Below are 25,915 nucleotides of genomic sequence, written 5' to 3'. Positions count from 1 at the left end.
TCTTTGCCACTAGAAGGAACTAGATAAATTTGCCTTTGACCCTGGCAACTTCTAATAGCTAAAACGATCCAATAAAAAAAGTTAAAAACCAATATAGAAACACATGAAAACATGAAAAACGTTTAGAAATCAAATCATTCTATACGACTGATTATCAGTTGCAACAAACATGGAAACTTCCCATGATGAAGACTAACTTCCAGAATTCTTGGCCAGGTTGGCCACTGCTGGCAATTCTGGAACTTGAAATCCACCTCAGTTGCAGGAGACCTGGTTGCGGAAGGCTGATATTAATGAATAGCATAAGAAAAGGTAGTTCTATATAAGTACTATTGTTTAATGAAGCAAAAATAAAACCTTGACATTCAAAAAATATAGGAGTATACATTTTCTGCATAATTACCGTGAAGCATGCTGATTGAAATAAATAAAGCACAACTGTATTCCAATATAGCTATATTTCATTTTATTGATAAGGAAAATAAAAGCCCTATCTGTTGATCATTCAGTGCACTGAACTGGATGGTATGTCACTCAGAATTTACTCTTAAAATTATTTCTAGTAGGTATATGAAAAATGAATCCTGGAAACCAAAATTATTATTCTGCCAAATAAAATGTCCTATTATTCAGATGGATTCTGAGAACATCCTACTCTGTCAAAATTAATCTCTCTTAAATAATCAGACGAATCTCAACAAGCTTAACAAAGTTGACTCTAATCTTTTCTATTATACTTCATTTAAAATAATTTTCTAACATCTTATTTATCTGACCCGGCACTTAAAATACTAAAACTACTGTTCTTTTAAATGAATCCTATATATTCTTCATAAACATGGTGTTAAAATAAACAAATACACATTATAAAAGCATACATCCAGTTTTCCATATTACTCTGCCAACTATCAGCATTCTAATTTAATATTGAATAGAAAAAATAAATTAATTCTGATAGTGAAGCTATCAGAATAAAAAGAATATACACAAGACTTAACACTTTCAAGTTTTGGAAGCCTGTGTTAAAATATTCAGTTTACACCCAGTGGCTTAATACAACTTGGTACAAGAAAAAGATGCAAATTTGGATTTAATAAAACTAAAACAAAGATCTATGATACCATCATATTTCCTCAGATAACAGCCACGATCTGAACAGATTTATATGCAGAACTCTTCTTTAGATATCATGCAAACTACAGTTTGCTTTTTGTGAAATATTGTATAGGTTCACAATGTTATGCCGTAGATATTAGTGCCAAGGGAAAGTTCTACTACAACAAAGAGGAAATTCAATCTGATTGATACCATTGCTTCAATTCTAAAGCTGCTGAACTGTACCATATAAGGCAATTGCTTTTTTTTTTAAGTTGTAGTGCTACATTTTGATACCAATCCGAGATATAAATATTCCAAAGTATATTATCTTTTAAACCACACAACTGAATGTAAAAGACAATCAGGAAGCCAAATGAGAAGACTTTTTTTTTCATTATCTTAGGGTAGTCACATGGGATAGCACATGAACGCAGATGTGTACTCAACTACATATTTTACAATTGTTAAGTCAAATATTTAAAGTTTAATCATCAGTTTGTTGACACTCACACAAATTCATTAGCATGCTCCAAATAATACATCTTCTTGCATTCCCCATCTCCACCTTTCAAATCATTCCCAAACATTTTTACATCACAAAAATGAAAGTAAGAAATCTCAGAACTATTTTATTTTTACCTGGATGTCCTGCGAAATTTCAGCTGTGGGAGGTGGAGGAGATTCTTCACACACAGCCAGGCTCCGAACTAGCTTTAATTTTGTACTTGACTAAAGAAAAGTATTTATAATTAAAAACTACAGTTCACAGATATTTTCTTTAGTTATCTTACGGTCAGCTACAAAACAAAACTGCTTACTTAAGGATGTCAATGACTTTCAACACACAGTAATTTATTATTTGGGGGCAAAAGCATCCCCCCCAAAGCAAAAAAATAAAAATAAAACTCTGATATCCATTTAAGCTTTGAAGTCACCACAATATCAGCAAAAAGCAAACTACAGTTAATGAAAAAAAGAGGGTTGAAGCAAAAAGCAGCACTATTTTCTCTGTCTAGCAACATCAAGCCACCAAAAATATAAAGGCCAAGCAAAAGCAAACAGTTAGGCAAATCATAAATCCAAAAAACAGAAAAATACACTTTGGTTGCCAACGAAAGAAAGAACAAAACTAATTTTCAATAAACAGCCAAGCTTCCATCAAGCATGAAGACTACCTTAGCATGCCAGCACAGCACACATGTCTACTGTACCTTTGACCTTTTTCCTGTCTGTCCAAAAGATTGCGCTGGCCGCTGAATGGTGAGCACAACAGAAGAGAATTTGCATTAAACATCATATACTGGCTGTGTAAGGGATTTGGTGTGCACAGTAGAACGAAAGCAATTTCATGGTGACCGTTAGTTACAGGATGATCCATCCCATGAGGAAATGCAAGAACATCCAGACCTCACTACTGGGATTGGATTTGTGGTGTGTGGGTGTGTGTCCATCCCACGTTGCCAAATCCTTGGCAACAGTTTTGCCTGGACACTGAAAAATTAGCAGACTTCAGAAACCCTTATGGTTTGTGAGACTGAACATGCACCAGGCACAGAGAAAAGGCTCCTGCTTCTTTACTGGTTCAGTTTTGACAGGTAAGGAGGCTGATAAAATAATACAAAATTGAAATTTTAAAACATTTGCTCATCTATGACAACTACCATTGGTAATGTCCAATTTCTAAATGACAAGGCTGTTCCTTGTCTTTTTTACCTTTTATAATTTTCTTGAAAATAGACACTATTCTTATCTCCTTTCAATGTATTATTCAATGATAACCTTCATCTTTAGGGAGTGTTGTTATGCTTGTAAGTGTTGAACTAATCCTTCTTTGGATAGATTAAATTAACTGCTAAGGCTACACCATTAGGAACAATTAGAGATTTAGAACTGTTCTACCACAGTGTAAAAAATGTCCTGAAGTGTCACATCAAAACTACCATTTTGTGAACCATAAAATTCCCGTCTTCCACTCAATTATAACTTTTCCTGCTCCTAGGGGAAGAGACTGAAGCACTGACTGTAATATTTTTAAGCACTTTATAATTGTTGCCCTTCTTATTCAAGAGTGCTTGCAAGGAAAATCATATGGGATCTTCATATATACGCTCTTGAATTCCACAGAAACAATGTGAAATAGCACTGTTCCTAGCAAAAGCTTAATAAAAATGTGGAAACCCACTCACTTATTCAAGAAAGTGTTAGATCTAGAATGAGAAATTGCTTCAGCCACATTTCCATAGTAGAAAAATTAGGCATGAGTTTCTCCATCTATGTATTCTGATGGATAATCTATAAATATCTGTTAATTCTCCTTCCACGCTTATTGATCCGCTCGCACATAAGAGTTAGTATAACACTAAAGCAGGCTGGTTAATAAGAAATGCTAACCAAAACTCCAAGTAGCCAGCAAGCTTGCCAAGTAATCCTGGGTATTAATCTCTATTTTAGTTCACACAAAGATCACTGAAATAAGAACTAAGAAGTACAGAACGTTTTTTTCCTGAGTGGGCATGCAATTTTACAGTATACAATAAAGAGAAAAAAATATCAAATGCTTACGTAAGCATAGCATATGTGGTTATAGCTTTTTAAAAACCCTCTCTCTCACACAAGCATGCAGGCAATGAGATCAAAGATATCTAAAGACATTAGAATAATTAAAACCACTACAAAACTGTTAGTGATTCTTATTATGCTAGATAAAAAGAACAGCTTCATACTTGGGTGGACTATACTTATATTGTGCCACATCATTCATACCTGCATTATATAGGATGAACACTGATGGTTTAATACTGGAGTCAGCAACAAATGCCCATAAATATTGGATATGCTTCTTGGCATCTCCCAAAGGCCCTTTCTCTAATAATTAAATTTTATTCTATTTTAAAAATTGAACTGAAAACAGATGCGTGACTTTTAGTTGCTCTACCATCCTTCTCTTCCTCTCATTTCAGATGGACCTATTCTCCAAAAAAACTAAGGAAGTAGAAGCATGGTAACAGGAAGCCTGTTTTAATCCAATCACACCAGTTATGGAAACAAGCAAGCAGGCAGTTGCTCGAGAGATGTACAACAGGCCTTCAGGTGCCTTCAAATGGACAGCACACAAGGACTCAGCGGAGTTCTAAATATTCCTTCACCATACTCATACCTGGAGAATTTCTTTGTACTACAGGTAGTCCTCAACGTATGACCACAATTGAGCCCAAAATGTATGTTGCTAAGTGAGAAATTTGTAAAGTGAGTTTTGCTCCATTTTATGACTTTTCTCGTCACATTTGTTAAGCGGATCACTACAGATCTTAAATTAGTAACACGGTTGTTAAATGAATCTGTTTTTCCCACCGACTACGCTTGTCAGAAGTTCGCAAAGGGGGAATCACATAATCCAGGGATACTGCAACCGTCATAAATGTGAGACAGTTGTCAAACATCCGAAAGTAAATCATGTGACCACAGGGGATGCTGCAATGGTCATAAGTGTGAAAAATGGTCATAAGTCATTTTTTCCAATGCTGTGTAACTTTGAACGGTCATTAAATGAACTGTTGTAAATCAAGGACTACCTCTACAGTGCTGTAGCTTAAGCCTGTCAGTCACTGTTTTACTTCAATTTACTCTAATACATTTTGCTTTTTGCTATAGGGCAAGTAAAAGGATGAGATAAGTTACAAAATAGTGACATTTCTCACAACGATCCTTCTTCTGATTTTAGGTTCTTTCTCCCTTTTAATTTTCTCATGTTAATTTCTTGCTACTATAGAAGAAAACAAAAAGCAATCCCATCTCTATTTCTCACACTTTTAACAGTTGACTTGATCTAATGCATTGTTAGTAGGCTTAGTCTGAAAACAGAATCTGACTTTTTCAGTATGCTTATGACAGAAAACACCTATGCCAAAAAACTTAGCTGAAAACAAAACTTTTTTTTTTTACAGAAGACATGAAAATTATTACAGGAAATCAAGCCAAATACGTTCTCGATCTATGGTTATTGGAGCAAACAAAAGCCCCAGTCTCTCTCTCTAGGCAGGAGAAGGTGAATGATTGAATTCAGACTGCACTAACCATGTTGTGCACATCTGGTTTCCTAGCCTGGTCTCCATATTTCACAATTGCTTTAATGGACAGCTTTCCCCCACATTGTTTTTTTTTAATGTGGCTTATTGAATAAACCACAAATCCCTGGGTCCCCACAATTTACAGAGCATAAACATAGTTTACAAACAACTATTTTAAGTCCTAGTGTGGCTTAAGTTGAATGTATAAATCAGGCCAGTGATCTGCTACAATGGTCATGTTCCTACTGACTAAATCTTTCCCATTACAAGCAGACGAATTTAGCAGTCTCATCGTACTGGTTCCATTTTCAATACACTTTTGAGCATTCAAAGGAGCAAAGTAACCTGGAGAGACTACAAAAAGTCATTTACTCCCTAGGGCAGATCATATCAATTAGATATTAGATAAAAAGCTGAAAATACAAAAATGGTTATTTGATATCCTTCGCTTTAGAGAGGGACTGCAGAAGACAATACAATGCTACTTCCAAATCAATGCGAGTTTAAAAAAAAACATGTAAAAGCATCAGTATCAATCTAGCAAATTCTGAAAAAAAAGAGAAAGATTCATTAGCTCAGGGAACCAAACTCCCTTCTGGAATTCATGCAGGCATCGATATCACACAAAAACATCAACTTGGATACAAAAGGAAAACGTCTGCTGCAACATCATTGATGAGGATAAGTATTTTTTAAAAAAACATTAACACTTAGACATTTAGAAAGAAGCTCTGTGCCCAGAAGTGGCAGACAGTGTTATGAATTCAGTAGACTTTTAGGGTTATTTATAATTTATTATTTTTTGAATGAAAGAAAAGTTAAGACTGCAGGCTGAATCACTTCTTCTGAAGCCCATTCGACTCACAGAAGTGAGGTTTCCAGTGTTTTCTAGAACTAATCTCACAGCTTCTTACTACAAAGCCAATTTCAGGTTTCACCCTTGCCTTTATAAGGCAGTGTTTTTCCATCTTAGCTGCTTTCAGATATGCAGATTTCAGCACCCAGAGTTCTTAGAAGTGTCCATTTGGATTTCAGAAGTCCTCATCGGGAATGGATCTCATCCAAATACCATCAAAGTAGCCATTTAAGTCATGGGGTTGCCTCACCAGAATGATATAGTCAATCACTTGAACACAACACTGCATATCTAGCTCACAATTACTGCAAGAATCAGAATCAAGGTTTCAAAATCAATCCTAAAACTTGTTTTACTCTGTGTACTTGTTTCCTGGGGAAAGACAGTTTTTACTCATCAAGACAGCAAATAATGCAGCTCCAAAGATAATGGCTCAAAGCAATAACCACTGTCAAAAATAAATGGAATCAATGAAAATGCATCTTGCCTGACGCCGCAGCGCCCATCAGTTATCACAAACTTAAGTGGTCCCTTTTGCCTATAGTTGTGTTAAAAAAACATTTCAGTGTTGACATCATTAAGGAGAAAAATAACTCTACTCCTAACAATCTTACACATAATGTACCTGCCTCTATGCCCAAAGCAACAAAGGGAACACATTACAGTAACTGTATAAATTATATAAGGAACATATATAAGCCTTTTGAAGGAGGAATTAAATTTTTCACTTTGCAAATAATTTTCCCTATCAAATAGGGAATTTTCTGTCAACAGAAAACTGAAAAGCAAGAACAATTGCTTCTTTCAGAGCACTTCATATCTCAAGTGAGAGTTACCTCTGAAATAGAGTTTTCCCTAACAAGAATGCTCTATTGTCACATTAGTTAAAAATAGGATTGGGCAAAATAAATATCCAAGTGCCACAACAATAGAGGTGAAAGGACCAAATAAGATAACCACTTTTCACATTGCTTGCCCTGTACTCGTGTCAGAGGCACTGAGGTATTTTCGGGTTGAAAGGATTAGCCGGTGACATCACTGTTGCCCAGGGGAGACCCAGTTGTGGGGCTCCTTTTATGTCCCCAGCAGGAGCTGGAACGATGGACGGGAGTTTAACCCTGCCCCACAGCAGAACTCAGGTCTCGAACATGGGCTTGCTAACCTCCATCTCAGAATCCTAACCACGCGACCCACTCTGCTCCCACTTTTCACATTAGAAATACCCCCGGGCAAGGCATATTTGTTTCTTTATGGCAGTGGTTTCAACATAATTGTTACAAGGCAAATTTATAACTTAATGGTATTTATTGATAACCAGATGCTCCACAGTGCCACAAGGCCTTTCTGATTCCAACACTGAAGCTTCTCAAATATAGGCAGTCTTCTCTGAACATTTATTGTTTGTTTGTTTATTTAGGAATGCTTGGGGAAATTGTGTTATAGCCCACCCTAAATGATTCATAAATAATTAAGCTATATTCAACTGTCTTATAAGCCACGTTATACAGTACAATATAGGTACCGCTATTATTATCTCAAGTTAAAAAAATATCGAAATATTGAAAATCATGAAATAATGTAGAATTCAAACTCATAACTTCTAAAGACACATATCAAGAGGGATCAAAGAAGACTGCCAATGTTGACTTTATATCATTTAATAATAAGATAGCAGGTGTACATTCTTAGTATTTCCTTGTGTATCTAATGTCAGATAGAAATACAGCATAATTCTATTTATTCAGAAGTCATCTCATAGCTTTAGATGGGATTTTCTTTTTAATAACTATCTCAGGCATGGCACGCATAGTAAGAAACTTTTTAAAAAATGACCTGATTATGTACCAATGTGAATCTAAAGCACCAGTAAAACAGTTTAAGCTAATAAGTTTAACTTCTGGAAAAAAAACAGCTGAATTGATTTATGAAAGATATTATGGACTATTGATAGATGAAGGCATCAAAAATGATGTTGCCTTGGTGACCAAACATCTCTATTTTGTTCTCATGCTGAGCTGCAGAGATAATCAAAATCTCTGAAGCAGAAGCTTTGAACTTTTATTAAATTTTATAGGAAGAGAATGGGACAAAATATGAATATAACTGCACTAAAGAAACACTGGAAGCAATTTTAAACTCAGCAATAAATCAGAAACAAGACTATACCACAGCGGTCCCCAACCTTTGAGGATTGGCGGCTAAGCTGGGTGGGGGAGGGGGGAACTGGACTGTACAAGCAAAGGGTCAACGTGCATGCACAGCTCGACTTGCACAAGTAGCAGGCTGGCATGCATGCACATGCATACATAGCTCAACTGCAAGTTGAGCTGTGCATGCACATTGGCCCACTGTTTATGGGAGTAAAGCTGTGCGGTGCATGTGTGCAAGCCTGCTGCTTGAGTTGAACTGCGTGCATGTATGTGCTGCAGCCCGTTGCTCATGTGGCCTGGTTGCGAATAGGCCACGGTCTAGTAATGGGCAGCAGCCTGGGGGTTGGAGACTCCTGCTATACCAGATACACGAGTCTCACTTTGCACCAGAGTTAATATCAAGGAAAGTTGACACTGTGTTATAGCTGATCCCTAAGATCAGTAGTCTAGAGATGGGTTGCTCCTGGTTCAGCCCGGATTGGGCGAACCGGTAGTAGTGGCGGCAGGGGGCTCCGTCCACCTCCCGGACACTTCTGCAGATGAGCATCGCATGCACAGGGGAGTGCATCCAAATTGGTAGTAAAAAAATTGGCAACCCACCACTGCAGTAGTCCATTATAGCCAAATACCTGGACTCCAACACAATATAATATTGTATTTGAAAAACTTTCTTTGATTACAATTAGCATTGTCCAAACATTTAGACAAATAATAGGGTGACCTAGTGAATCCTTTGTATAATATTTTTACTGCATAAATTACCCATGGCACTTGTAACTAAGATCTATTTGCAGAGATATATTTTTAAATATTTCAAGCGAACAACTTATAGAGACACAGACAACCATGCTATATATATTTATCTAAGAGAAAGCCCTATTGAACGAAGTGGTCCTTGCTTATCAATGGTAATTGGGACAAGACTTTCCACTGCTAAACAATGCAGTCTATAAAGTGGGTGGGTGCTGTGGCATGAATGCAGGTGTATGCAAGGGGACATGCTACAGTATGAGTGAGGGTGGGTGTTGCAAGATAGTGAGCAGATGCCCACCTGGAGCTGCACTTGTCCTGTTGTCTGAGGGGTCCTTGGGGGAAAAAGCGGTGAGAATGAGAGCAATTTACCAGGGCAATTTGTGACCTCCTGCCAGCTTCCCCATTGACTTTGCTTCTGGGTAGCTGGCAGGGAAGATCGCAAATGGTGATCATGTAATAGAGGGAAACCATAACTATTTTAACTGCAGGGCTGTTGTTCCAATTGCGATTGTGTGATCTCAAGTCCATTTGTAAATTTGCCTTACTCAGCACCATTATCACTTTGAATTGTCGTTCAAAACCTAAGGACTACCTATATTTTGTCTTACTCTGTTTCTATCTACATCGATACTATGCTTTCAGAAATAAGCAATTTGCTCTGCTTCTTGCATTTCTAATTCACTATCATGACTGGAAATGATTTCTTATAAACAGAGGATAGTTTGTAGTTTAACTGCTATCGAGCAATAGAACAGCAGAATTTGAGTTTTGCTATTTACATTCTGAGAATCTCATTCTTCAGAGAAAGGTAGGTGGCAATTTGTCATCATAAAATAAAAAGTTATCTTCCAAAGATAAATATTATGCTTATTGAAATGGCATGTAACAAAAGGCTCTTCAGGAATTAAATAAAAGAAAAATATACCCATTCATAGAGCCTTGCATCACTGCCAATATACTGGGAAGAAGAAGCGAGGAGAGAAAAGGAAGTTGATAAAAGTGTTGGCAACATGGATTCCAGAATACTTAGTTGTTGCTGCCCTAGACTTTTTGGCAATGAAAACTCTCTTTAAAAAAGAGGGGAATGTGGTATTCACTGACTTTCTTGTTTACAAAGGACAGTTGGAAAGAAGGTGAAGTCTCTTCTTAATTGTACCGGAATATGGAAAAGATCAAAAATTACAGGAGATTCTCCTAATCAACTTTATCTTCTAGTTGGTCTACCACAGGGGTTTCCAAACTTGGCAACTTTAAGACTTGTGGACTTCAACTCCCAGAATTCCTCAGCTAAGCATGCTGGCTGGGGATTTCTAGGAGTTGGAATCCACAAGTCTTAAAGTTGCCAAGTTTGGAGATCCCTGGCCTACCACAAAGGAAAGAAACCCCAATATTTTTCTAAAACCAATGCAGAATTCCAGAAAACCTAAGGAGGTTAAGGACAAAAAAATATGTTTGACTAAGCAAACATGTAAAGCACTACCCTGTTTCCCCAAAAATAAGACCTTCCCGGATAATAAGCCCAATCGGGCTTTTGAGCGCATGTGCTAAAATAAGCTCTCCCAAAAAATAAGCCCTCCTCGGAAATATTGCAACACAGCAGCAGCCATGAGGTGACCATGCTCGCCGCCTCCTGCACCTCAAAAATAATAAGACCTCCCTGAAAATAAGGCCAAGCATTTATTTCAGGGGTCAAAAGAAAATAAGACCCTGTCTTACTTTCGGGAAAACACGGTATTATACAGAAAAGCAGAAAGTAAAAAAGGTCACAATCAAAGCAATAAAAACAAGCCATTCAGGGTTTTAGGAACAATTCTCTTTGGATTACTCACTCACTTAAAATTCTTTTATTAAAGAAATGCTGAAACTAATGAAATCAAACTGCTTTGGTTAGAAATAGCAACTCTGAAGTAGAAAGCTTAAATTTTTTGTTTTAAAAAGCATGTATTTCATATTTGAAGTGAACGTTGATCAACTCAGCATGTTTTGGACCTCTGATATTATATTAATATGACTCACCAATACAAAATATATATTGCTACCAATTCTTTCCCTTCTGAAAAATGTACACCCATATTTTCAGACCTACTTTAAAAATTTAAAAAGCACAATAATAAGAAAAGTGTAGATTAAAGCAAAGGAGCAAACAAAAGAAAATCACAGTTCATGCATTTTAAGAACACCAGCAAAACTGACACAAGTATAATTAAGAGACACCATGTTTTATTCTATGTTATTTGTAAAGATTTTTATTCTGCCTTCACAATGGCCTATATTGTTTTCCCTCCTTCTATTCAATATACACCACACCAGGATGAAAAAATAGGATGGGAGACATTTCTCTTACCTGTACATCATTTTTATTATCGGTACATTTTTCAACTTTTTCTGCTTGAATTTGCTCTTGACTTTCCGATCTTACGAAGTGTTCCACTGCAGTATTGTCTTTTATTTCGGCTTCTGAACATTTCATTGTATCACCTTCCTCCTTTACTCTAATCGTATCAGTCATCCTCATTAGAAAAGGTTATTTTAAAAATCTAAAGGAAATATGGAGCCTGAAAAAAGAGAAAGAAAAGGAAGTTTCAGGAAGAATATGGATACCATCATTAATATCTGTATTAGCTCATTTCAATAATACATGAAAAGATCAGTTTCTAAAGGCTGTTTAAAAAGATTTAGCCATGAATTCAGAATTGTTCACTTTATTAACAATCACAAACAATAAAATATTTGCAAGAATCAAAAGTGACATTCAAACCTAAGCAATATTAAACTTAACTGACATTTCAACATGACATTTTGAATTAGACTTAAGAAAGTATCATTTCATTAAATACAACCTATATATTATATAAATGAAAACAGAGAATTACATCCAGACTTATACGTCTGCATATGGAAGGCCAGTATTTCTTCAGATATGCATATATGCTATTCAAACTCATTTTTACATGTAATCCTTGACTTGCAACTGGTTGTTTAACGACTGTTTGAAATTAAGATGGTATTGGAATACAGCCCATAAAGCACTTCCGGTCTTCGTAAAACATAGTGCTACCCTTGTGTGGTCACATGATCGCCTCTGGGTGATTGGCAAACTGTTCATGTGTACAACCTGCTGCTGTACACCCCGCGATCATGTGATTACCATTTGCCATTTTCTCTGTCTGAGTCCCCAGAAAGCCAGTACGGAAGGTTGCAAACTGCTGCTCCCTGCTGCGGAGCTGAGATTCCCTCCCAGCAGGCAGCTCTTTGCTGGGAGGGAATCTCAGCTCTGCCTGGAGCTGCATTCTGCCCCCACTCACTAGGCAGCTCTTTGAGAATGGAAGGGCTGCCTACCAGGAAGGAATCTCAGTCACTGAATAAAGGCTCTCATCAAGACTATTAGCCAGAAAGAACTCTGTCCCTTCAAAGGACTAAATTTGGGTCACACTGCCCCTATATAAGGGGAGCTGCATGCTTCACGAATTCATTGGCAGCAACTCTCTGTTCACTTCACCATCGTGTTCCTCAATTCCTTCAAACCTTTTGCTGTTAAGAGTTCTGTTTGAAAATCTTTTAGAAAAGATAAAAGTCTTACCCATGTGTCTGATTTCCTGGGGTGGGATAGGACACCAGGATTGTGTTTGTTGAGCGAAGCAGTCACATGGTTGTCTCACTTAACGACCACTTTGCTCAACGACTAAGATTCCAGTCATGATTGTGATCATACTTGTATTCAAGTCTTGTTAGAAGGCTTTAAAAGCTTTCCAAATCCTCATTTGAAGGAATACTTGAACATACCAACAAGTATTATTGGTTCCATCCAATGCAGCAATCCTAAACATACGTTGTTAACTCAATAATTCAGCAAGTAGAGTGTGATTTATGGATCTCTGGTCCTTAACTATGGATTTGCAAATTAAAGTAGATCAGCGATAATTGTTTTTGTTAAAAAAATAATTTTGAGGAGAAAATAGTGAAGATAAAAAGGTCTAGTGTACCAACTTTCAAAGCAAAGAGGAATCATCACTGTTCTCACGACAAAAATTATAAACTTTGGGACTTGGCTGTCCTGCTAAGTTGTTATATGTGGATCAAGTAGTATGTATGTCATAGTAATACCTTGACAAACGGTACTACAGATTTCACAAAGATAAATCATTATTTATTGCTAAAATATCAAACTATTTGTTGGTTATACATTTACATTTCAAAAGCCCTGCAGGCTGCGGTTTTAAACATAATTACTAGAAAACAGAGTTCAGAAATGCCCTGAAAATTGGGGAAGATGGTTTCAAATCTGCATTGTAAACAGCCTTCCTCCTTCTATAATAGGAAGGCCACACAAGCAATTAAAACTCATTACTACTTGCCTGGTGTATCCTGTAGATATGTGATTGTGGTCCCCCACGAAAATAAAATAAAATAATCCAAGGATCTTTTTCACAGTCGTCAACCAAGATGTCAGTTGTAATGATCCATCTGGAATCTGAAAGGTGTCCCATGTCCTTATTACTATTGGAGACCCCTGGGCTGTATTATACTGTTTGGCATCAGCAATACCATTCCTTTTAGACACCTAAAAATGTTTAAAAATCAACAGCTAAATTTTTTTTGGAAACATTTTAACTATATTCAATTTTTTCATACCTATTCAAAAATTTCCACTTAAAGTTGTATGATTGTCAGAACCTTTCTACAGCAGTCCTTAATATATAACTTGAAGTTAATTTTAAATATCATTAATACAGAAAATTGGGCTAGAAGAAGTTAGTGAATTAACTTTCAAATATTGTTCTTATTGTTGAGATTCAGAGTCTGTGATATAACCCAATGATAATGGCATTCTTCACCACGTGTGTTGTATGTTTCAATTTAAATAAGGTACTTTCAGAAAGGGCTTACAAATGCTACTTCCTTTACATTATTCACATTATTAAGTGTAAAGGCTGAATTAGTAAGATACAGGGCTTGAAGATGATTTGAGACCTTTTAAAAAAAACAAGGTAAAAAAGCAGTTCTAACCTAAATGCAAAATATTAGATTTCACTTCACCACCTACATGGATCAAATGGAGCTGATCTAATGAATTTGAATATAAATGTTAATCATCATTTGGGAGGGAAAAAAGTACAAGACTTCCATAAGCATTTCAAGACTACATTCTGGAAATTGGCCAAAATCCTAAACTTTTAAAACTATAGAAGAAGAAAAAATCCGCAACAGTATAAAAAAGAAAAGGAAAATGCTACTGTGGAATTTTCTTCTTATGATCCATGAAAAGATTACTTGCTGTCTCTTCCCTTTCAAGCAGTCATACCTATTAGAAATCATAAAACCTATTTTATTTTGTGGGGATTAAGAAGAAAAATGAGAATAATCTTATGATATACCATCTATGTTAGGAAAAACATGTATATATTCCTTTAGCAGAAAAAAATTCAACTATGCATGGTAAATTTTTATAATTAATTAAATGGGCATAAACAGTTGACTGAAAGTCCTATAAATTCAACTGCTGTGCAGATAATAAAAAGAAAATAATTACAAGTAACTAATACAATTTGCTGATTAAAGAAGATGTACGAGATAACCAGGATGAGACTGAAGGAGGGGTTAAGGGTGTCATCAGTTTGGAGTCCCTTTGTGCTCACAAGAGATCTAAGTCCACCCCCCCCTTTGAATTCCGTGCGTTCTTCCACTGCCAATTTGTTTTGACCGTTAGCAATTCAGATTCTTGTAGAGACAGTTAGAGTACAATAAACCTGTATACTAATTTAAACCGCCTTGACTCCTGACTTCCTGTACGTGATAGCAAATTTTAAGTTGATGGATTCTATGAATACACATAAACAGATTTAAAATATACTGAATAAAAAACATGACAAAAATAAGGAAAATATCTACTTGACAGCATGAGGATCCCAATTATTTATAGATGAAATTGTCTACAGGAAAATAACTCTTTAATGTCTCAAAACTCTTCAATTTTATTTCTTCTCTCCTTTAAAATATCACATTTCTTCCAATTTGCTGTAAATGCAACTGAAATCCAGAAGCCATCATTTATCTTGAGAAAAACAATGACATCTCTAACTGCTCAAAAGCTAATTTACTATATTAAAACCTACAAAATGAGATTACTTTATATATTATCTCTCTCTCTCTCACACACACACACACACACACACAAGTGTGTGTGTGTGTGTGTGTGTGTGTGTGTAGATGTATAGACATAGATATATGGCAATTGATTTTTTTTCCAACATGGGAAATGTCTATGAAGTATAATTTCTGTATCAAACTACCTCTCGCAAAAAGGCGTTATGTGCTACCGGTACTATCAAAGAGCAGGACTGCCCATTGGATTTGTCAATTTTACTAAGAATTCAAGTGAATTGGATTAAAAATTCAATTGATTCTGTTAGATCACGTTTCATGGGTAATCATGAAGATTACTTCTAAAAGTGAACTAATGTTGGGGAATTTTAATCTAATTTGGATCAAACATTACACTTAGCCTAGCTAAAACTAAGATGTTTTCTATTGTGCTATCAGACTGTAGTTTTGTTCTAAATTACAAGTCCATGTCATATTTTTCCTTTAAAAAATATTATAATTATTACATTTTTACACTGCAGGCATTTCTTGGGTTACAACCATTCATTCAGCAACTATTCAAAGTTAAATTGGGTGTGGTGGAGTGAATGACGACTTAGGATGGGTCCTTGAAGTTCCATATATAACAGCATCCCCGCAATCATCGGATTGTGAGCCAGGGGCTCTGCTTCCAATTGTGATGTCACAATGAGCCATAGTCAAATGATAACAATTTCTGATGCTGCCGACTTCCCACAAGCAAATTCAATGGGGAAACCAGTAGGAGGTCAGAAGTCGTGATCGAGTAAGGTTCTCACTTACAATGGCAACAGGACTGTGGGAATTGTTGTTGCTAAGCATCAGGGTTATGTGACCTAACACTTTATGACGGGATCGCTTCCTTATCAATGTAGTTTCTAATATCAACTGCTATCGTAACCCAAAGACTGCCTGCATGGCTTGTTTAGATTTCTGTCAATACATTCATGCCCAGAAAAACGCAGTTCTTCGTTTATATAAATCAAGGCAGTTGGATTGCAGTTTTGTACATTTGGATTTCAAACTTACCCAGCAATTAAAAGTACTGTATCTTATAAAAATATTACGGCATGTAGATGATAGCTTCCATTTGGTCAATAACATGCTAGCTTTCAGTTACAGTGCTATAGCACAATGTAAAGAAAACTCAATATAAGGAAAGGAAAACATTTTCAGGTGCCGAACAACAAATAAAAGATTAGCAGTGTTCCATACAGCAGAGGGCAGTAAAACTCTTTAACATCTCAAATCATTCAGGTTGAGACTTGCTAATCAGAAGGTTCAAACAGTAAAAAAACAACCCCTCAAATAATTATAAATCCCAAACTGTAAATCATTACATAAACCATCAAAATATTTATTCAGGTCCTATTTCTTCCTAGCAGGATAGGGTTGCTTACTATATTATATATAACTGTATACAAAGACAGAATTAAAATTGCAAGAATAAAATGCATTTCACTTAACAGAGAGCAATTTATTTTTAAATAAACGTGAAAGATGGAAGGCTTTGGCCATATACAACTGAACAAACTTCATTTTTTAAAATGTTACAGTACTGTAAACAATGACATATCACAATGAAGGAAAAGGAGGTAGCTGAAATTCTATAAAATTAGAACTATTGTCCACGTCCTCTTATAAGGAAGGTATGCTCATGTGAAAAGCTATACAAGCCTAGCCAATATTTTGTTGGCATAACATTTCGTGACATTTATAATAGAATCAACAAAAAATGACACTCTTCTGCTTTTCTTCCTTCTCAGTTATCTCTCTAATATACAAGAAACATTCATTTTTCAATGGCTAAAGAATTCTGCAATATTATTTTTCACAGATTTTTCCTTCGTTAATCTATTTCATAACAGAAAGCAAAATGCTTTCTGTTGTATAATTATTTCCAAAAATTTCCTCTTAATTTTTAGCAAAATGGCTAAGAAAGTCATAATGACCATTTTTTTTAGTTTAGCAGACAGCACTCTCATCTTCAGTATAGAAGGCAACTCGGTATTCAAACACCTGTCTTTGTGTCCTTTTTTAGAATTTAAGTCATAGGTTTATATGCTTTTTAAAAAAAAGATATTACTTTAGCAAAAATAGGCCAAGGCGACATTATATTCACATGCATTTTAGCTGCTTCAAAATTCAAGAATAATGAACAGAAGGTCTCGAGAAGCCTTGGGCTACTACTCAATGCTAATTATTACTTTTCCCCAAAGGATGCAAGTAAGCTGGTGAGGGACTCCAAACCTGGCCTCTAATAAGGGAGGCAACATTTGAGGCACCACAACATACCTGGATGTTGAAGGCCATGCTGTGAATGCTGTCAGAAAATGGTTGCAATGTGACGACTTGCCAATTCACAAAATGGCTTACACAGGTAGTCCTTGGCTTACCACAACTGAGCACATTTCTAGTGTTAAGCGAGACAGGAGTTAAGTGAATTTGCCCCACTTTATGACCTTTCTTGCCATGGTTGGTAAGTGATTCACTGCAGTTGTTAAATTACAGGTAGTCCTCGAAATTTTGACAATTGAGCCCCAAATTTGTTGTTAAGTGAGATATTTGTTAAGTGGGTTTTGCCCCAATTTACAATCTTTCTTGCCACAGTTGTTAAGTGAATGCAGTTGTTAAGTTAATAACCCAGTTGTTAAGTGAAACTGCTTCTGCATTGACTTTACTTGTCAGATGGTCACAAAAGGTGATCACGTGACCCCAGGACACAGCAACCGTCATAAATATGAGTCAGTTGCCAAGCATCTGAATTTTGATCACCTGACCACAGGGACACTGCAAAGGCCATAAGTGTGAAAAAGGGTTTGGAGTAACTTTTTCCAGTGTCGTTGCAACATCGAACGTTCATTAAGTGAGCTGTTATAAGTCAAGGACTACCTGTATTTCTAGCAGGCCAATCGTCAGACATCCATTTGTAAGAAAGAAAAATAAGGCTGTTGTATCCTGCCTTTCCCTATGGCTGCCCAGAATACTTTCCCACATCCCCAACTGATCTTTACACCCAGAAGACACTTTCATGAAATAAAAGGAATGGGATTCGTGGGGTTAAAATGTATAAAACGAAAAGCACCACTGAGAAATATGAGCACCTGCCACATTAAAAACCAGTCCTGGCAAACAGCTCTGCATGCTGAACAAAACCAGCATCTTAATTTTGAATGCAGATTTTAGCCTATGGAAGGAACATCCCTCACAATGAGAGTATGAGCCCGTGAGGAGCTATTCAGATGGCTGTTTCTCGCTTATCTGACATTTAGGCTGCTCACAACTATTGGACAGAAGACAAAACCTCTCCTGAGCACCTTAAAACCTGATTTTGATGGAGAAAGCAGTCTTTCCAATAATTAATGACCCATTCCTTAGGTGCATTTTTTTTAAAAAAAGAAGAAGAAACCAGATCCCACATAATGCTTAGGAGGGTAAAAAACTGTTGCTTTAAGTGCAGTACTATTTTCAATTTGATAATTGGAGTTTGAGAAATTGTATTTCACAGCGCCAGAAGGAACTGTGTGTGAGTCATAATGCAAAGAAACATACTGCACTATTGTTATCCCTGTTCTAAAATGCAGCAGAAGCTGAATACATTACACTGGGAACATTAAACCGTCTAGACGCATTAGCCAAAAAGCACACCAGCTTCTCTCAATATGCCCCTCGGATGAAGTAAAATGGTGCACAGGGCACAGAGCGTGCAAGAAAATATTTGGAAGGTTTTCTTCTTTTCTGAATCTTAATATTATCCTCTCTCTGGGAGTGGGAAAAGTTAGGGTTGATGGAATGTTTAGAAACATAGAAATTCTATTTCTCTATTTTCATTCCACTCGACTCCACTCTATAGGTAGTCCTTGATTACCACCATAATTGAGCCCCAAATTTCTCTTAAGTGAGACATTTGTTAAGTGAGTTTTGACCCATTTTACGACCTTTGTCAGAATGTTTCAAAAGGTGATCACAGAGATACATCAATGATTATAAATGTGAACCAGTTGCCAAGCATCTGAATTTTGATCATGTGATCATGGAAATGCTGCAAAAGTCATAACTGTGAAAAATGATCATAAATCACTTTTTACAGTGGATTATGAGTTTCAATAGTCACTAAATGAACTATTGTAAGTTGAGCACTAATTCTATTCTATATTCCATGCTCCATGTTCATATTCCGTTCCATTCTATTCAACAGTAGCACTAATTTGGGGCTTTGGGTCCTTTAGCTTTGATCAGCTCAGTTGGTATTTCTTATATTCTGCCACTGCTTCATTTCTATTTCTAATCTGGAAAAACATGACGGCAAAACAAAATGTGACAGCATGTTATCAAATGTAACATCAGCTTGTTTAGGAGAATGTTGGCCGGATTTTTTTTTTTAATTTAGTGCAGTATGAAGATATAGTCATGATGGATGGCAAAAAAAAAAAAAGAATGATAGCTTAGCCATTGTTGTCAGAATCAAGGCACAATGACTTATTCAACAAACCATGGCTAAAGCAAATTGTGACTTAGCACGATGAATAAACTCTGATAAATGAGGATGGGAATAAATCATGTTACTTTCCTTCAAAAGTAAAAAGACTGTGACACACCTGTAATATGTTATCTCCGATTCAGTTCTCATTTTCTTGCCTAGGTGGTTTTAACTACTTAGGTGCACAGCTCAAAACCTAGTCAATACAATTTTAGAGTTTACAGTATCATCGTTTCTGTTTTACTTTATTGTTTCATGAGAATATCATGCGAAGTGTTAGGGTATCACTTTATAACGCCTCGGTTAAGACCATACTTGGGATACCGCATCCAGTTTGTCGCCGCAATATAAAAAAGATATTGAGACTCTAAAAAAGAGTGCAGAGAACAGAAAAAAGCAACGAAGATGACTGGAACCTAAAACATAAAAAGAATGATTGCAGAAAATGGGTATGTCTAGTTTAATGAAAAAAAGGACTAGGGGTGACACGATAGCAGTGTTCCAATATCTAAGGGGCTGCCACAAGGATGAGGAGGCCAACCTATTCTCCAAAGCACCTAAAGGCAGGACAAGAAGGAAGGGACGGAAATTAATCAAGGAGAGAATAGAACTAAGGAGAAATTTCCTAACAGTGAGAACAATTAATCAGTGGAACGACTTGCCTCTAAAATCTGTGCCTCAACACTGGAGGTTTTTAAGAAGATATTACACAACCATTTGTCTGAAATGGTATAGGTTTTCCTGTTTGAGCAGGGGTTGGACTAGAAGACCTCCAAGTTCCCTTCCAACTCTGTTATTCTATTATTCTGAAAGGTAAATAGGAGAAGTTAAGAATATTAGGGATGTTCACCACCTTGAATTATTTATAAAAATAATAGAGGCAGGATTTTAAAAATCTTTTTTTTAAAGCCTGAAATTATATTTAGGCAAGTTTCAGCATCCAGTTTAACTAATTTATAAAGCAATGTCTTGTCCTTTAGTAAAAACAATGCTCTAATGTTCCTTACAATTTGATTGGTAGGATGTTAATGCCATTAAAGCCCACCTATTCCCTAATTAGCTGAAAAGCTTAGGTAAGAGTTTGTTTGCCATTCTCTCATATGCCTTACCACACTCCAAACCTGTAACCATGGAAACTAGAACAGGAAAATGCTAAAATCGAATTATTCATTGCACTATAAATAACATTTTCTAGAAAAAGCAGAAAGGAACATTTGTACTTTAGCACTTTTTCCTTCCTTTCATATACTCAACTTGCAATTATTCTCTGTAACAAACCTTCAAGCTATAGAGTTCACTGTTAGTTTGGAAGAGAAACACAGCTAAGCAAACAAATTATTAGTTATTAGTTAGTATTTATTATTAACAAACATAACTAGAGTAGCTGATATATTTTTTAAAAATCCACACCATTTATAGGCTATTTAAGGACCTATGTGCTTCTTAATTGCATAGAATATTGATGCTGAGCAGGAAAACGTGAAGGAAGCTGGAAAGAGAGAGAATTAGACTGTGAAATATTTAACAGCTTATTCTGGGATTTAAAATTGGGAGGCTGCAAGCGATAGAATTAAGCAATAAAATTCTTCTGCCCATGCTACACACACCAAGATGTTCACGAGATGGTTTTCCTTTCTATCCACTCTAGAATTGTCTAACTTCTAGTCTATATTGATCAAAAGCCTTCTAACATGAAGGAAAGAGCAAAGAAAGCTTTCTAGGCTGGGAAATTGAAATTCCTCCAATTGGTATTGAAGTGCTGTTCCCATTAAGTCCAGATTGCTATACTGGAACTAGAGCTGAGTAACATCTGATTTTCCACTCGGTTCTAAGCTTCCATTAGAGCAAGGGAAGGCAAGGAAGAGGGGAAATATGCCTCCCCTCAACCATCCATCCATATAAAGACTAAACACATCCATTAGATGCTGGTTTGCAGCTAATTGAAATGGTGAAACAAAAATGTGACTTCATAAGCCAGGAAAGTATTGTGTCTATTTTGAGGGAAATGGAACAAGGGCTGTTTTGCCTGATGATGCCCTCTTTAAAAGCACAGACCCAGCAGAAAATACAGCAGATCTGTAATACTCTTTAAAATGGTTAGTTGAAAGCCAGTCTAGATATTAAAATTACAAAGGGAAAAAAAAACCCCAACCCTAAATGTCATTTAACCACAGTCATCCAAGTAAAGAGATTTCCTGGAACAACAATAGCTACACCAAATATCTTAAGATTCTAACTAGGACACACACTTTACAATACGGAGAAGAAAGGAAGAGGTAATCACAAAGAGGTAATCACGCATAGCTTTTCCGTCTTACTTTATTCTAAGCCACGTTCATCTTGCTATTCTATAGCATTGCACCTGCAGTTTTAATATGTTCCAAGCACAATACCATGCGTTTCTGAACTGGCTACTGTAAATATTCTTTTCAGAATGTAACATAAACAGCATTAACTGTAACATTTAAAGATCAGTTATATTGTACTTCTAAATATCATAGGTCACGATTGATACTTGGATAGGAGGCACCAGAAAGACAGGAGACACAGGACTGGGGGACAGACTGAGAAGTACTGCAGAAAACAAAAATCCTGGAATAGCGCAATGGCCGTTCACTACCCCGTGTTCATGAAGAAATCCATGAAGTCATTTGGAACTGAGCTTGACTACAAACATGCATTGTATCTATCTGTCACAAGCGTCTAGAAATATGAGCATTCTCTGACCTGAGGAGGTCAGTCAATCCATCATTGAATATTGGGACTAAGAAGTCTTTTGCCCTTTGATGGATGAAGTGTGTTAATTTTAATATCAAAGTAAAAATATCACAAGCTATTCACAAGCCGGTTTCATGTCCCCAATGTTTTTTTTTTCCTCTAGCACCACCGTAATTGCCACTTCCACATTCCCAAATGCTTCCCAAATGTTTGAGTCTACTGATGAGGAAGGATAGGAACCTTGTCAGATCTCACTCTATTTATATTTATCACAGCACTTCACATTTCTAGCAGCCTCTTCTTAATCTTGCTTTTCTAAAAGAGTATTATGAACTTTTGTTCATGTACTGACAGTACTCCAGTTAGTAATTAAATTATATTCCTATATTTAATATCCACTTGTAGTGGTACATCCCTTTGCAATTCCCGCAGTCCTATTTGTAAAGCAACATGCTTATTCAGCTTTATAAACTGTCTAATGGAGCTCAACAAGAGGAACTTAATTCTTGCAAAGCAATTTCATTGAACACCTTCTGATCCTACTGATTTAAATGAGAAAATCGAAAACTGCTTAAAAGTGTAATTGTTGCCTAGTATGTAGTGTTTTTCTATGGCTTGATGCCTTTGCAAAAAGAAATAGAGGGTAACAATTTGTCCTTCACTAGGATGCCAATCCCTAGGAAACTTCAAAAGATAGGAGATATTTCAATTATGATGGGTCCTTGGTGCTCTCCGAGCTTGGTTGTTTTATTGCAGACATTTCATTACCCAAACTAGGCAACACCATCCGTGCTAGCCAATTATATTATATTTCAATTATTTGGGGAAAATGGTTCAAGAGGAAGAGAGTCCAATTTATCAGGGGGCAATTGCTGGATTCTGTCCTTTCCTACCTAAATTTGCCTTCTCAAATTAGAACACTTAGATTTTTCTTGAATTATTTATAAGATTAGGCTAGAATCCCAAGCAAATTTTTTTAAAAAATCTTGATTTCATGTTGCTTGTATTAACTATAGTAACAAACAATAATAAAGGATAAAACCGAAGGTCTCCAAATCCCGGTGTAATTCAATCACCAGAGCAATATTGATTGATCAGATTTCTCTTCTCCCTCCCCTGCAGCCTTCATAAATCTACTTGGTGGGGGATGGAGGAGCTACAGGAGTGAATATTAGCAGCAGGTGCAGGGACAAGAGGAGAGATGAGAGGAAGGGAAATTCCTGTTCTACAAGCAGACGCCCATTTGCATATATCGAAATACCAAATAAATTACCATTTTCTATAATATCGTGATAGCTAACTTCATCAACCAACAGAACAAGTAAAGCAATTCGTTTAAGAAAGATTACAGTAATCACTAATGCTAATGTTCAGATATAAAGGGAAGAGAAAAGCATGAAGCTTTAGCAACTGAATTTCTTACCAATGCTGCTTTCATTTGTATATCACTATGACAATATATTACAACACTGTACATGAATTCATACTTTTTGAATAAAAGTATTAATATTGATATGATGTACATCATCTATTATTGATATTTATTGGGATCTCCTCCTGTACTGATTTCCATTATCAATTTTGATATAAAATATGTCCCTTCCACAAACTAGCATGCATTTAAATCAGGTATTATCAAAATCCAAAATCAAACTATAAAATGTTAAGGCAGAGAAAACATGGGCTATCAAACAGGGAGCAATGTAATTCATTTTTCTAGCACATAACACAATGCTACCCACATTACTTCAACTGCTACATCAACATTTAATTATTTATGACCAACAAAACATCATTTTCAATGAGAAAAATGGTATACTTTTTATGAACTTGTACAAACCAATACTATTTAAAGAGGTTTTCTCTGTTTAGTTCTGGGTACCAAGCTCTCAGAATTGATCCCCATCTCAAATAGAGGTTGTGCACATGTACTTCAAAAATTACAAGATAAATTTTTCAACAGATTTTAAAGTCTGGTTTTAATTAAAAATCCTATTATCTGTTCTGGATCACTAGCTAATAAATCTATAGCAGTGGTTAAAAATTAAAAGGGAAATATTTACATCTTAAACCATTTAAGCATATCACAATACTAATGAGTTTGGACTAGGTAAAACACACAAGATTAAATGTGCTTACCGGTTGCACTGAAAAGGATAGGAACATTTGGAACAAGACATCAAGTTCTATTTCTCTGAAGTTTTAAAATAATACGTTAATAAATCACAAACATGTGATTTATTTTATTAGAACCAACTGCATTAGTTACATAGCACTGGACCTGTATAATTTTATCTGGTAAAATATCTCAAGCACTGACAAATAAAATATATTTCTTTCCCCCATGTATCTTATTTATATTGCTGTGTTTTCTAGGATAGCATTTTTATTAGGTAAAAACTGAAAACCAAAAAATATATTTTGCAAAAATCACTATTTATTTCCCATCTCCCCCCTCAAACCCCACCCCATGGGCTGCTTTTGCAGCACTATCAAAAAATATATTATTTGTCTATTCTTTTCATGCTTTTTTTTTCTGGAAACAGTTCTATTGTTCTCAGTAAATATTATTTCTGAACAGACATATAAAGCAATCAGCTGTTAATTGCTTTACGGCTACAAAGCATATTAAAATGAATTTCCCCCCCAACAACATATAAGCTTTTGGGGAATTGCCTTGAGATCTTTTGTAAAACTAAGACATTTCTGTCCCAGTTTTGTATTTTCAAAAAGAACCTTAAAAAGCCTCTGCCACTATTGAGGCACAGCATATTCCTGACAATTTACCCATTTATATAATTATATATTACAAATATATAAAACCTATGCATTTCCCAACAATGTAACCCTCCTTACATCTCAGTGCAACTGAATATCTATTTGCAGAAATAAATAAAGCATGCAGATAAACATACGGATTTTTTTCTAGCAAGGTTTAAAAAAGAAATTTGCCGAAAAACAAAGAACTCTATAAATAGAGCCAAGTTTGCTCCATTTTTTAAAAAAAAACAGATATTTCAGAAATCGCATACCTTCATCATACTGGCATGTAGTGTGGTAAAGTTGCTGAGGATACAGTTTCCATCATTTGGCTTCTCTTGAAACTGTGCAGAGCCCCTTAGGGAAAGAGCTCGGCTGCTGCTAAAACCTTACACTGTTCGAGGTTTAGATGTTTAGATTATTCGGCAGGTAGCTGCTGAAGGATTTGGCTAAGGCACTGGCTGAAGCCTCAGCCATGATCGAAAATCACAACTGTTATGTTGTGATGTCAGCAACGCCTTCACCCGTCTCTGTAGAGGAACAAGGGGAACTGTCTTGGAAGCTATCTTGAGCTCGTAACAATTCAGCAGCAAGCACTGAAGGGCTGTTAATAGGCAGAAGATGCTGGAAAAATGGTTGTTAAGGTTTCTCTTCTTTTCTTTTTTTAGAGAGGGTAGCGACACTTTGTGAAGACAAGTGAAAATAAAACTGATTAGCTTGAAATATTCCCACAGATGGTATCCAAAAGGACTGACGTTGCTACAAAAGCACAACTTTTTTTGACATCTAATTAAAATGCCACCAACTTTTTTTTCCCTTAACTGAATCCATCCTCCTTGTATAAAATCCTTCCTCCATGTTATAATAGTGTAAAAGAACAGGAGTTATAAAACTCTTCTGAGACGGGCTTAAT

At 36.0% G+C, this 25,915-nt stretch overlaps 1 protein-coding gene across 9 annotated transcripts in view; it reads right to left on the bottom strand.

The window, feature by feature from the left end:
• R3HDM1 (R3H domain containing 1) overlaps nt 1–13,418 on the bottom strand; it is a 73,709-nt gene extending 60,291 nt beyond the window's left edge. For 6 of the 9 annotated variants that reach the window (XM_081936198.1, XM_081936200.1, XM_081936201.1 and 3 more), the window contains exons 1-4: nt 13,280–13,418; nt 11,269–11,479; nt 2,310–2,351; nt 1,738–1,827 (exon numbers count right to left, since the gene is read on the bottom strand). In XM_081936198.1, coding sequence (XP_081792324.1) covers nt 1,738–1,827; nt 2,310–2,351; nt 11,269–11,439 — 303 coding nt within the window. In that variant the 5' untranslated portion in view covers nt 11,440–11,479; nt 13,280–13,418. The remainder of the gene's footprint in view (nt 1–1,737; nt 1,828–2,309; nt 2,352–11,268; nt 11,480–13,279) is intronic. The other 3 variants (XM_081936202.1, XM_081936206.1, XM_081936199.1) reach the window with 2 other exon arrangements.
• Between the last annotated feature and the right edge of the window lie 12,497 nt (nt 13,419–25,915).

This window comes from Natrix helvetica, assembly GCF_964273705.1.
Source record: "Natrix helvetica genome assembly, chromosome: 1".
NCBI lineage: Eukaryota > Metazoa > Chordata > Lepidosauria > Squamata > Natricidae > Natrix > Natrix helvetica.
Note: the sequence above shows the minus strand (reverse complement) of the source record. Positions and strands in the feature narration are given on the sequence as shown.